The 12,960-nt window shown below is 40.6% G+C and overlaps 1 protein-coding gene across 4 annotated transcripts in view; it reads right to left on the bottom strand.

Moving 5' to 3' along the window:
* The window catches only part of get4 (guided entry of tail-anchored proteins factor 4), a 31,578-nt gene that overhangs the window by 7,642 nt on the left and 10,976 nt on the right, over positions 1-12,960 (bottom strand). For 2 of the 4 annotated variants that reach the window (XR_008725114.1, XM_055651639.1), the window contains exons 2-7: positions 8,899-8,977; positions 8,367-8,448; positions 5,102-5,251; positions 3,923-4,061; positions 1,961-2,101; positions 1,790-1,865 (exon numbers count right to left, since the gene is read on the bottom strand). Coding sequence is in view for 3 of the 4 variants with exons in the window: in XM_055651639.1 (XP_055507614.1) it covers positions 1,790-1,865; positions 1,961-2,101; positions 3,923-4,061; positions 5,102-5,251; positions 8,367-8,448; positions 8,899-8,977 (667 nt within the window). In the remaining variant the exon portion in view is untranslated. Of the gene's footprint in view, positions 1-1,789; positions 1,866-1,960; positions 2,102-3,922; positions 4,062-5,101; positions 5,252-8,366; positions 8,449-8,898; positions 8,978-9,062; positions 9,841-9,959; positions 10,182-12,960 lie in introns of those variants that run through there. The other 2 variants (XM_055651640.1, XM_055651641.1) reach the window with 2 other exon arrangements.

Below are 12,960 nucleotides of genomic sequence, written 5' to 3'. Positions count from 1 at the left end.
GGACCTATGATGCAGTAAGCACTAATGATTGCACTGCAGCTATTGTACCCCATGCATTAAGTACAAGGACTAATGCTGGAAATGTAACCATATTATGGCATGATGCCCAACATCAGTGCAGCTCAGAAATTTCACCTTTTATGACACAGATAACATAGATTGTCAGAACTTACTTTCCTAAGGTGGAAATGTCAATGATGAGAGGGCGGAGGTTTAAGGTGAGGGGCAAAGTGTAAAGGAGATGTGTGGAGCAACTTTCTTTTTAACAGAGAATTGAAGTGTCTGGAACATGCTGCCAGGAGTGGTGGTGGGGGTATTTATGAAAGTGGCCTTTAAGTGGCTGGTAGATAAGTACATGGATATGCTGGGAATGGAAAGATAAGGATCATGTCCATGCAGAAGAGATCAGTTTAACTTGGCATCATGTTTTGGCACAGACATGGTGGATTGAAGGACCTGTTTCTGTGTTGTACTGTTCTATGTTCTATTGCAGCATGGGTTCAGCTGATTGTTCTTAACTGTATTGTCCAGATGCAAACCAGCATCTGCAGTTCATTATTTCTGGATTTCATGGGCTTTTAATGTACTAATCTCCCACGTGGGACTTTGTTAATGGCCTCACTGGGCTCCATGCAAACCAGATCAACTGCACCACTCATCTACACACTTTGTGTGCTACATTAGTCTGGAAATTCTAAATCTATGATGTGATTCAGGATGGAGTAAGACTGCCAGAATATTGAATAGGCAGCTATTGTGCTAGCAAAGAATAGTCCTGGTACTGGTATTTAAAATCACAAGTTCTTATTTGAAGTAGCAGCTATGTCACAGGAAATGACCTGTTGAAAGGCAGGTCAAACAAAAAATACATTTACACTGTTATGTTTGCTTAACTACATTAAGGAAAAGCCAAGGGTATGAGCAAGATCTCGTGCCTGATTTGCACTTCAGGCATGCAGCAGGAGGCAAATTTCCATTTGTGAGAGAATGAGTCCTGAGAACGAGACAAGGTCATCAGTCAAACAGCACACGAAAGAACACATGAATAAGAGAAAGTGGGACAGATGCAGGCCAATCGCACCATTCAATAAGATCATGGCTGGCCTTTTATTTCAACACGACCATCTTCAATCCCTGCCTTACATACAGTTCACAACTGAGCATCACAGCCCACTGTTACAGAGAACATCTTAAGGTTTATAATCCTTCCCATGAAGTTATCCCTCATTTTAATCCGTTGATCTCTTATTCTGAATCTGGTTCCAAATTTTCCGGCCAGGTAAATATCCTCCTAATACCTACCTGGTCGTGGCCCACAAGGATTTAACTTTTCAATAAAACCATCTTTCATATTTCTGTATTTCAATGAATATGGAGCCAGAATACGGAAGATTTTATAAAAACTGTTTTATTCTTACTGAATCCAAGTTTGTTAAATTACATAGCAAGATGAAATCAACTTGTAAGGCGACATAAAATGGCTGCAAAGGGATATGGAGAGTTACTATTCCATCTTCATGTCTTGTTCACTCACGTAACTTGTCATTATTCTTTTGCAGCCACTGTCTGTTCTCACAAGTTACTTTCCAGCTTACTCTGTCAATACATAACCATTGGTCCCTGTTGCAAGTGGATGATATAGACAGCTGTCTAGCAGCATACAATTTGTCATTAAGTATTCTGTTGTAATATTTGGAGAATCCAAATACACCTACTTCCATCAGACGCCCTTTATCTACCAGCCATTCTAGCCCATTATATAAAGTAGTATGAAAATATAGCAACTCACCTCAATGTACATTGGATCTCTCTTTAAAGATGGTTGATACTGTTCACATAACACTGTAAAAACGGTAAGTTTCCCCCTTCAGCAAAGTATAAAGTACAATGATTATAACATTAAAAAGTTCTTAAAGCTTACCCAAACTTTCAAATTATTTTCAGTAAAGAAAAAACTTACCCCTCAACAGCAAGTAATAAGAACCAAATAAAGTTTAACAAGGGCTGTACAAATGGAGGTCCCTTTTCTATAGAGGGGTGCTTATCTGTATAAGTTGTGAACACCAGTAATGCAGTGTTTTTATTTTTTAAGCAAAGAAATCTGGAAAAAAAAGAAAACAAGGTTGAAATTCAAAAATGGCATTACACTCACCTACACGATCTGCATTAAACAAATTACACAAAGCAATGAAAGCAATCATTGTTGAATGGTACATTGTTGATTATTACTTTCTAAATGATTAATGATGTTAAGAATTAAACAGAGCATTCTAAAAGTCTACATGTCAAATTTAGTTATCTGTAGAATCAAGAAAAATCAAACTTCCAGCTTTTTATAGAGGATTTGAGTTTTCTGAAGCTTTGATATAATGAATGAATGAATGGATGAATGTATGAATGAATGAATGAATGGATGAATGAATGAATGAATGAATACGTTTATTGGCCAAGTATTCACATACAATAAATTTGCCTTGGTGCTCTGCCCGCAAGTGACAGTTAGGAATGACACATAAAACATTAAACATTAACAATAAAATATAAAAGGGATGGCATTTCATTTAAAAGTTTCAAGCAAAAATCTAGAATTTGTATCATTTAATTTCCAACAACAGGTGATAAATATTAATTGAGCTCTTTCACTGAATGGCACCATATGCTGAGTAAACAGGAAAATCAGGGCTAGATATAACACGGGCAGCATTTTAGCCTCGTGGCAAAATAAATGGAACGACGATGGTCAAAACACATAGTAGCCCCATTTCACAATTACACCACTGCTTCATGACAAGGTCTTCCAAGAGAAATAAAACAATTTTTGAAATAAAAACAGAAAATTCCAGAGAGAAAAGGGGTTTACGGCTCTGAACAATAACTTTTCATTAGAATGCAAGATGAAATGTCCCAAAAATGTTACCTCTGTTTCTCTTGAGCGTTTCTAACATTTTAGATGTTAATTTCTGATTTCTAGCATCCAGTTATTTTGGGATTTTCAACTGTAATTACTGCACAATTTTGATGTCCCTTGCAGAAAATGATTGTTACTTTTGTTTATTTGAAAATGAACTAGTTACAATGCCAACTCACAAGGATTCTAATCAAAAAACATCAATAAATAATGACATTACTTTTTTGTTTGACAGACTAAAACCCACAGAACGCTTTTCTTCTTTGCACCACCAATATGGCTGTACTTTATTGATATTGTTTAACATGTTGAATAGGCAAAACTATAAACAGTTGTGTGGCTGCAATGGACTTTTCCAAATACTTATTTGGGCAATGAAAGATATAAAGGGCAGTCCCCAAGTATCAAGTTTCATATAAGATGATAATTAAGTAAACACATGTCTAGGAACAAAACAAAATAATAAAACGCAAAAGATGGAGACACAAGGAACAGCAGATTCTGGAACGCTGAGCAAAAAACCACATGCCGGAGGAATTCAGTGGGTCAGGAAGAATCTGTGGAAGCCATTCCCTCTGTTGAGTTTCTCTAGCATTTTGTGCTTTGCTTTTAGTGCATTAATGTGTCTAAACACATTAAGGCAAAACCTTCATAAATTCCTATACTCTCACAACACTGGCTGCATGATATGTGTTCACATCCATTCATCTTTTGTCTCTGCTGTGTTTTAAGGGGTTGTGTAGATAGCTCTCTCGTTGGTCCAACTATGTTCTGCGGCACTATTATCTAGCGCACTTCTCTGGATTAAAAATGCCAACATTTCACTGAGGAATTGGTTCAACACTGACTAAGAGACCTAGGCCAAAATAAAAGAACCCTTCCAGAACATTCATCTGAAATCTACGATTCAGCTGGAATCACTCAAGATTAGAAACACATTAACATAGAGCTAATAAAAAACTACGTGAAACATTAGCGGCAACATGTTCATGTATTTGTTTCTCATTTACTTACTGTAAGACTGCCTGAGCCACAAACATGTCCACTTCACTCCGGTAGCCCTTCGATGCAGAATATTCTACTAACATATTTGCACAGCCCTCTCCATCTGCTGAGTGCAGGAAGTGATACCGAGACTCAGTGTAGTTTTGTTCTGGAAAGGGAATTCAAAAACATGTTCAGTATGCAATGAAACTAACATGTTTTGTTTATTGTACAGTACCTAAATTTGTAATCTGATGTAATTATCAAATTTAGCAACTTAAATTATCGCCCCCCTCCCAAAAATAAAACAAAGGATGGTAGTTAGGTTTATCATTCATCTGGTACTGATATGTCAGAGGTTGAGGTGAGACCTGATAGAAGTATATACAATTATGAGTGGCATAGTTCGGGTAGATAGTCAGAACCTTTTTTCTCAGGGTGGAAATTTCCAACACTGGAGGGCATAACTATACGATGAGAGGGGGAATGTTTAATGGGGATGTGCAGGGCAAGTTTATTACACAGAGTAGTGGGGACCTCGAACACAATGGCAGGGGTGGTGGTGGCTGATACAATAATGGCATTTAAGAGGCTTTAGGATAGGCACATGGAAGTGCAGGGAATGGAGGGATATGGATCATGTACAGGCAGATGAGATCAGTTTAACGGTATCATTTTGCACTAACATCGTGGGTCAAAGGGCCTGTCTTTGTTTTTAAGTTGAACCCAAGAGAAGCATTTTCCTATAGGAACAAAGGTTCCAGCCTTTATTTGTAACATTGATGAGCATTTTAAGTGAATCAATGCCTTGTTGTGGACACCAGTACTAATATTCTCAAAACAGCAATATAATAACCACACGAATATTCAAAAATACCCAAGAACAATCTGACTACCATCAGGAGAAAGGTTCCACTGGTTCCCGGGCAGGCTCTCACTGCGCTTGGCTTCAGTGTGTTAGGGTAACACATACAAATCTGACATCATATAAGGGTGTCAAAAGATATTAGAAGGCAAGAGAATGGGGTTGAGAGGGAAAGATAGGTCAGCCATGACTGATTGGCGGAGCAGACTCGATGGACCGAATAGCCTAAATTCTGCTCCTATAACATGTAAACATCAGAATTAATATCAAACTACAGCAATCAACCCCCCAAAAAGGTGAATTACTGCTTTTTAAGAGACTGATTTTGTTTGCCAGAGCTGTACCTTTCCACAATGTGACTGCTAGCAGTTGATGTAGCTTAGGGTGACCAAGTTTTGCTGAACCTCCACTAGACCATTTCAATGCTCTAGATACAAATGCTGCTCTCTCGGGAGAGTTTGGGTCCATTAGGCTAAAAAGTTTACCGAGACTTTCTGAAAGATATAAAACGTTAACAAGTTTTGCGAGGCATTGTAGAAAATTTGGCAGGATGACTGAAGGTTTACAGAAACATTGTCGCACACTTAAATATGTACTTGTGTGAAACACCCAAAATAAATAAATCAACCAAACTTTTTACATGGAGAAATAAAAAACACTGTTGTTGCAAAAAAAGTGGCATCTGCACAAAGAACGTTTGGTGCAACAAAAACACAGGGATAAATATTTGCTTCCAACTTCAGCAGTGGTGAAGTAGCATTTTCTTGCACAAGTACTGTGGTGATTAATTTATTGATTTTTTTTTGTTTATAACATATCATCTATACGTATTGTGTTTACACGCCTGTAATGTCTTGCCAGTTGTCAGTATATGTCAATATGCCAGTTGTCAATTAAACAATCTTGACTCAACAATGATCCTTGCCTCATATAATGGAATAATCAATTTCAGGGAATCAGGAAGTGAACAACATGAGAATTTTAAGAAATAAAAATTGCATGTTAAATGTTTCCACTACCAAACTATTTTGAATGTTGAGAGACCAATGTAAATTTCAGTGGTATATATTCAATATATTGTTAAAATATATTGTTAAAATCTTTAGACAATTACATTAACTCGTCATCACAACATAATTCAAAAATAAAATCATCAAAATAATCTCTTTGTACCAATCACCTAAAAATTAGGACAGATGTGTCTCCCCTTTGAATGAGGTACATAAGATCAATGCTAACCTAGTTAAGATATAAAGTTACTTTACAGATATTGAACATCGATTCATTTTCAAAAATCACAAGATAATGACAAAATAAGAGGGATCAATTTATGCAGTCTAATTGCTACTCCAGCTGTTACTAACCACCCTGTATTGATATATATTATTTTAATTTCCAGAAGGCTAGATCCAGAAATTAAGAACCCAGCAAAGTGCAAAACTTTAATTTGACTAGTTACTGCAATTTAAGATCAAATTTAAAAGGAAGATCGAAGCTAGATAGCATGGCCTCATAATAATAAATCCATACTGGTGCGTCATACCAAAAGCAAAATAATTTTACTAAACACTTGCCAGCACATTTCTTTTAAACTTTACTCCTCTTGCCTTAAAGCTATGTCCTCTAGTATTGGATTTATCTATCCATCTCATCTATGTCTCTCATTTTTGTATCTACTTCGATCAGGTATCGCCCACAACCTCTGGCATTCCAGAGGAAACAAACCAAATCTGTCCTACTTATACTTCAACACAACACCAAACATTAAAATGACTAAATGAACCACTAGTCTTTGTTGATAATAACCATCATCCTTATACTTATTTTATTGTCAGATTGCCACAGAGAAATGCTCCTATTCAAACCGAAGGAATTCAACCCAAGGGAACTAGTCACAAATAGACAATAGACAATAGGTGCAGGAGTAGGCAATTCGGCCCTTCGAGCCAGCACCGCCATTCATGGCTGATCATCCACAATCAGTACCCCTTTCCTGCCTTCTCCCCGTATCCCCCGACTCCGCTATCTTTAAGGGCCCTATCTTGCTCTCACTTGAAAGTATCCAGAGAACCAGCCTCCACCACCCTCTGAGGGAAAGAATTCCACAGACTCACAATTCTCTGTGTCAAAAAGTGTTTCCTCATCTCCGTTCTAAATGGCTTACCCCTTATTCTTAAACTGTGGCCCCTGGTTCTGGACTCCCCCAACATCGGGAACATGTTTCCTGCCTTAAGCGTGTCCAAACCCTTAATAATCTTATGTTTCAATAAAATACCCTCTCATCCTTCGAAATTCCAGAGTATACAAGCCCAGCCGCTCCCTTCTCTCAGCATATGACAGTCCCGCATTCCTGGGAATTAACCTTGTAAACCTACGCTGCACTCCCTCAATAGCAAGAATGTCCTCCCTCAAATTTGGAGACCAAAATGGCACACAATATTCCAGGTGGTCTCACCAGGGCCCTGTACAACTGCAGAAGGACCTCGTCACTAACAATGTTTGTCCATGCAAAGGATGTGGACTTCACCAACACCATTTATTGCCCATTACAAAATGCCCCCTGAATTAAGTGGTTTGCAAGGTCACTTCAGAGAGTAGTTAAGAGTTAGAGGAGGAAGGAAGTGCAGTTGCTGGTTTACACTGAAGATAGATATAAAATGCTGGAGTAACTCAGCTAGACAGATAGCATTTCTGGAGAGAAGGAATGGGTGACATTTCGGGTCGAGACTCTTCTTCTGACTTTGAAGGGTCTTGACCCGAAACGTCACCCATTCCTTCTCTCCAGAGATGCTGCCTGTCCTGCTGGGTTACTCTAACATTTTGTGTCTATCGTAGGATCTGGAGACAGATGAAAATTACACAAGGAAGGTCAGCAGGGAACTAGATGGCTCTTTAATATAGGAGTTTCGTGGTCACAACTAAATGAAAATAGCCTTTTCGGTAATTCAGTATTACTGCATTCAGTAAAAAAGAGGTGGGGGGGGGATGCAGTAGTGTTGCTGCCTTACAGCACTAGAGACCCGTGTTTGATACTGACTATGGGTGCGGTCTGTACAGAGTTTGGATGCTCCCCCTCTGACCACGTGGTTTTTCTCCAGGTGCTCCGATTTCCCTCCATACTCCAGGCGTACAGGTTTATAGATTAATTGGCTTTGGTAAAATTGTAACTTGCCCCTAGTGTGCAGGATAGTGCTAATGCATGGGGTGATCACTGGTCTAAAGTAATGTGAAATATATTTTACATTTGTTCTTGCTGGCAAAGCGAGCATTTAGTCCCCATTCCCAATTGCTCTTCAATTGACTGGCTTGATTGTTCATTTTTAAGAGAATTTAGGCCAGACTGCACAATGATGACATATTTTCTTCCCCGAAGGATACTGGTGAACTGGATTAGTTTTAATGGATAACCTGGTAGTTTTATTTTACATTTCAGATTTTTCATTGAATTTCGCATTGGGTAGGATTTGAACATGGACATCAGAAACAATCGTCCAAGCCGCTAGATATTAATCTAGTAAATTAGTTCTGGAATTAACTAACATTAATGATATTTTATTATCAGAATCTATGCAAAATTATTGGAAGAACAAAAAAAAAAAGTTTACATACCTAAGAGTTCATCTGTAACCTTAGCCTCTGACTTTTCCAATGACTCTAGTACTAGCATAGATAAATCAGCAGCACTGTTTAGCTGTACCAAGAAGAAAAGAAGATATTAATTCCTTTGGGTCACAACATCCCTTTCACACCACGATTTTCAACACAGTTTAGTTTCTTTCTAGTGTAGGGAATGCTGTAGGTTTCGGAAAAGTGGCAGCTCATGCTCTCTGCATGCCACCCCAAGCACCTATGTGATTGTAGCAAGTTACTCCATTATGGTAATATTGAATAAGGGATAAATATTAGCCAGAATATTAAGATTGCTACATGTTCATCTTCAAAATAGCTCCATGGAATCTTTAAGGTTAACTGTAAGAGAGCAGTGGGACCCATGTTTAAAGCCAAAAAGCAAAAAAGCAAACGTTGTTGGCCTCAAAATGTTATTATGCAATAACATTTACCAATGCATTGTTTTCTCTTTAAGCCACATGACTAAATCACCTTTTTAAGTGAAAATACTGCATTTTTTGAAACAGCTTACCTGACTGTAACTGAAGAATAGCAACGCACCAGAATACATAAGTTCTCTTGCTTCAGCATGCTTACTTTGGGACATATACCTGTAAAACAGTCAAACGTTATGTATGAAGGAATCCTTGGGCAATGCATGGAAGAAGTGCAACATCTTGCAAACTAAACACTCACCCTGTCAGCCACTGCCTGACCCATCTGTGGAAAAGTCTGCAGCTTCCACACTGGCCCGCAGACCTATGTGGGCACCGTCTCAGAACCCAAAAAACGCAGTGGAAGCGAGTTTTTCTCCATCATGAGAGACTGTCTTTACAAAAAATTACTTGGTCACATTTATTAGTGAAGTTGGATCAAAACGTCACCGTGTAAAACATTAAATGGTTTTCTACAACTGCCTGACCTGCTGAGCATGCACAGAACTTTGTTTTTTTCCTTTCATATTTCAGGGCGGCACTGTGGCACAGAGCTGCTGGCATACAGCACCAGAGACCCGTGTTCCATCTTAACTGCAAGTGCTGTCTGCTCAGAGTTTGTACATTCTCCCCATGACCTGCGTAGGTTTTTTCAGGGTGCTCCAGTTTCCTCCCACACTCCAAAGATGTACAGGTTTGTAGGTTAATTGGCTTCAGTAAAATTGTAAATTGTCCCTAGAGACCCTGGTTCAATTCCTGACTGCGGGTGCTGCCTGTGCGGAGTTTGTCCGCTCTCCCAGTGACAGGGTGGGTATTTTCCGGATGTTCCTGTTTCCTCTCACATTCAAACAACGTGCAGATTTTTAGGTTAACTGGCTTCTGTAAGTTGCTCCTAAGGTGTAGGATGCAAAAGTGGGATAACATAGAGCTAGTGTATTGATTGATGGTCTGCGTGGACTCGGTGGGCCGAAGGGCCTGTTTCCACACTGAATTTCTAAACTAATCTACAGATGTTGGAATCATGAGCAAAACCAAAGTGCTGGATGAAGTCTGCGGAGGAAAAGGTCAGATAACTTTTAATTTGAGCACGTTTTCTATCTTTAAATTTCTCCTCTATCTCAAGCTGGTGCCAACTTCAATCAATAAGTGGAAAACTCACCATGAACTACCTCACAACTCTTGCTCTGAATACTCCCCTTATCTTCACACTCAGCTACTGATCATTATTTCACTCGGGTTCTGAAGCTGGCCATGCCCCAAAGAGAAACATTTTCTCAAAGAGAAGAATTCTCTTCGCTTCTCTCTGTAGAAACTGTGCCCGGAAAATGCTGGGTATTACTGGCATCTTTCACTTTGATGATCACAGAAAGCTTCTAATATTGTTGCAGGGAATGGACTGTAATGGAAAAAAATCTTGAGTTAGAGAATTATTTTTAAATCTGTTACAGAAGCGAGAACAATTTAAGTCCACCTGCACAGGGTGAAATTTTACGGCAAATTTAATAGAATTGAATTTAAGTTGAATTAAAGAGTGCATTAAAAGCTTGGGTATACTGTTTTCTATTCCATTTTGCTTTTATAGTACTTTCATTATAAATCAGCTTCAAATCTGAGCCTTTGAGTAAGAATTGAAACTGGAATCGAAAAAGCTCTCAAAATCCACTAGATATTAAAATATACTACTACCTTGCCTCAAACATTGAACAAAATAGGCTTTGTGAACTGGAAAATAAAAATGGAAAGACTTGTTCTTATAAAGTGAGAATTATAGACATACTATTCAACAAAACATTTTCTTGTGTTTGTACTTTTAAATCCCTTCATTTGGTCAGGAACATTGTTGAGGCATGGTATGGTGCAGCACTGTGGCATTTTATAAATATATGGGACACTGAATTATACAACAGTTTGAAACAATAATCTGTTCATTTATTTATTGTTCACAACAAAATTTAAACAATGACCTTTCAGTTTGACACCCACAAGCTTCAACTCAGGAACCAAGTTTTATTTAGGAAGATGAAACTGGATTAGTTACGGAAAGAGGATTCTCTCCAAGTATAACCTCTTCCCAACATTGTCTTTCTGTGTAATCCTGGAGCAAGTGTACCTAGAGCAGTGGTTCTTAACCTTTTTGACCCCACGACCCCATCAGACATTCTTGGTCAGTACCATGACCCACGAAACAAAAATTATGAAAACATGTCTGCTAATGCTCAGTCAACGGAATGGCTGAAAGTGCTTCTTCTTCCTCGTGTCCGGCCATCTTCCATATCACGTCTTTCCGGTCGGTCAGTGACAGTTGACGGTCGGTGGTTGCAGAATTGGCTACTTCAGTCAGTCACTGTGGTACAGTTTCTGTCGTCAGCATTGCCCGGGATGCGCCACGTGGAGGCTTCTGCTTGCATCCCGCTGAAAGTGCTTCGCAGCCATCAGGTGATCAAAACGAGGACGAATGCTCATGTCAGCGTCGATCACAAGCCTATTGCGTGCCTTCGTTTTCAGAGCTACCATGGTTGAGAATCCAGCTTCACAGCGATAGGTTGAGGGGGACTGGACCAATAGGGTCAGGGCCCTCTTCTAAAGGACAGGACAGTCCTTCACTTTCACCAAAACATGGCAGGCTCTTGTTCCATGAAGTCACTCTTGAGCTGCACATCTTCACAAATTCGGTAAAATTCAACCTTCGCAGCCATCTCAGTATCGCTGATGGCACCATCTTCAACGGAAAAGGGTTGGACGATTCACTCATCACGAGAGCAGTCGTCCAGTCCGGGGAAGTAACGTTTGATGGATTCACTAATTGCCAGAAGGTGGGTTGAGATCTCCTCGTGGAAGTGGCATTCAGCATCTGGCGTAGCATCCAGGAGAGTCGTCATCTCGCATGGGGGGAAATGCTGAGGGGGGGGGGGGGGGGGGGGGGGCTGCCTGTCCCCCCTTGTTTGGAGACATCCCTACCATGTTTTGTGAAACATGTTGTAGCAAATCCGCCACCACAGCCTCCAAAGTCAGCCAGCTCCGTGATGGCAAGTCCACAGGCTCTGCGACAGGAACCCTCAAGGTCAGCTGCTGGAATCTAGCAGCCCAGGACTAGCTGCAGTTCCCAGGTCGGCTCGCCTGCCCCGGGACTGGCTGTAGCGCCCAGGTCGGCTGGCAGGTCGGGCTGTAGCGCCCCGGTCGCCTGAGTGCCCCAGGAATGGCTGCAGTTCCCAGGTCGCCTGCATGCCCCGGGACTGGCTACAGTTCCAAGGTAGGCTCGCTTGTCCGAGAACTGGCTGTAGCGCCCACGTCGCCTGCGTGCCCTGGGACTGGCTGCAGTTTCCAGGTAGCGAAAACTAATTGAAAAAAAATACTCCTGAGGGCCGGATGATTTTGAGTTACAGGCCGGATCCAGCCCTTGGGCCATAGGCTGCCAACCCCTGTCCTAGGCCTCATTGTGTACCCCCCCACACCCAATGTTTTAAAAGCGATTTCCGCCCATGCAGGGACGATAGTCGTGTCACCGTCCTGGACTCTTCTCTGGTAAAGGTGAATCTTCCTCATGAATGCTGCCACTTTGTCACGAGCCGTGTGTAGCATTGGGAGGTTTCCTTGAAATAACAGGTTCAAGGGATTCACCTCGGCGAAGAAGTCAGCCAAGTAAGCAACCTTCATCATGAACAGTGCATCCTGCATCTTTTCATGGTTGATTCTCGTTCTCGGTACATCCTCTTTCCAAGAACAGCGGTATTTCTTCTCAAAGTTGAATCACACGATTGAGAACTTTACTACGCGAATGCCAGCTCACCTATGTGTGGAATATCAGAACAGTGAAATCTGCGCCTTCTTCACACATAGCTTTGAAGATTCTCGAGTTTGTTGCGCTTCCTCGGATGTGGTTCACAATCTTCACCACATCTGAAAGCACTCCTCGAAGACCAGGAGGGAGAGTCTTCATCGCTAAAGCATGGCAATGTATCATGCAGTGGGTGAAGGAGACATGAGGAGCGACATCCTTCACAAAGTCTTTGAAGACGAATCTGCATCCGACCATGGAAGGTGCCCCATCTGTACACAACGACAAGGTGTTCCTAGCCAAGCTCATGCTTGATGAGGAAGGCTTCAAGCATTCTGAACACATCTTCTCCCCGAGTGGTAGTGGCCAATGGCTCCAAGAACAG

The sequence above is a fragment of the Leucoraja erinacea genome, chromosome 20, assembly GCF_028641065.1.
Source record: "Leucoraja erinacea ecotype New England chromosome 20, Leri_hhj_1, whole genome shotgun sequence".
NCBI lineage: Eukaryota > Metazoa > Chordata > Chondrichthyes > Rajiformes > Rajidae > Leucoraja > Leucoraja erinaceus.
This window is presented reverse-complemented; position numbering and strand designations above follow the sequence as displayed.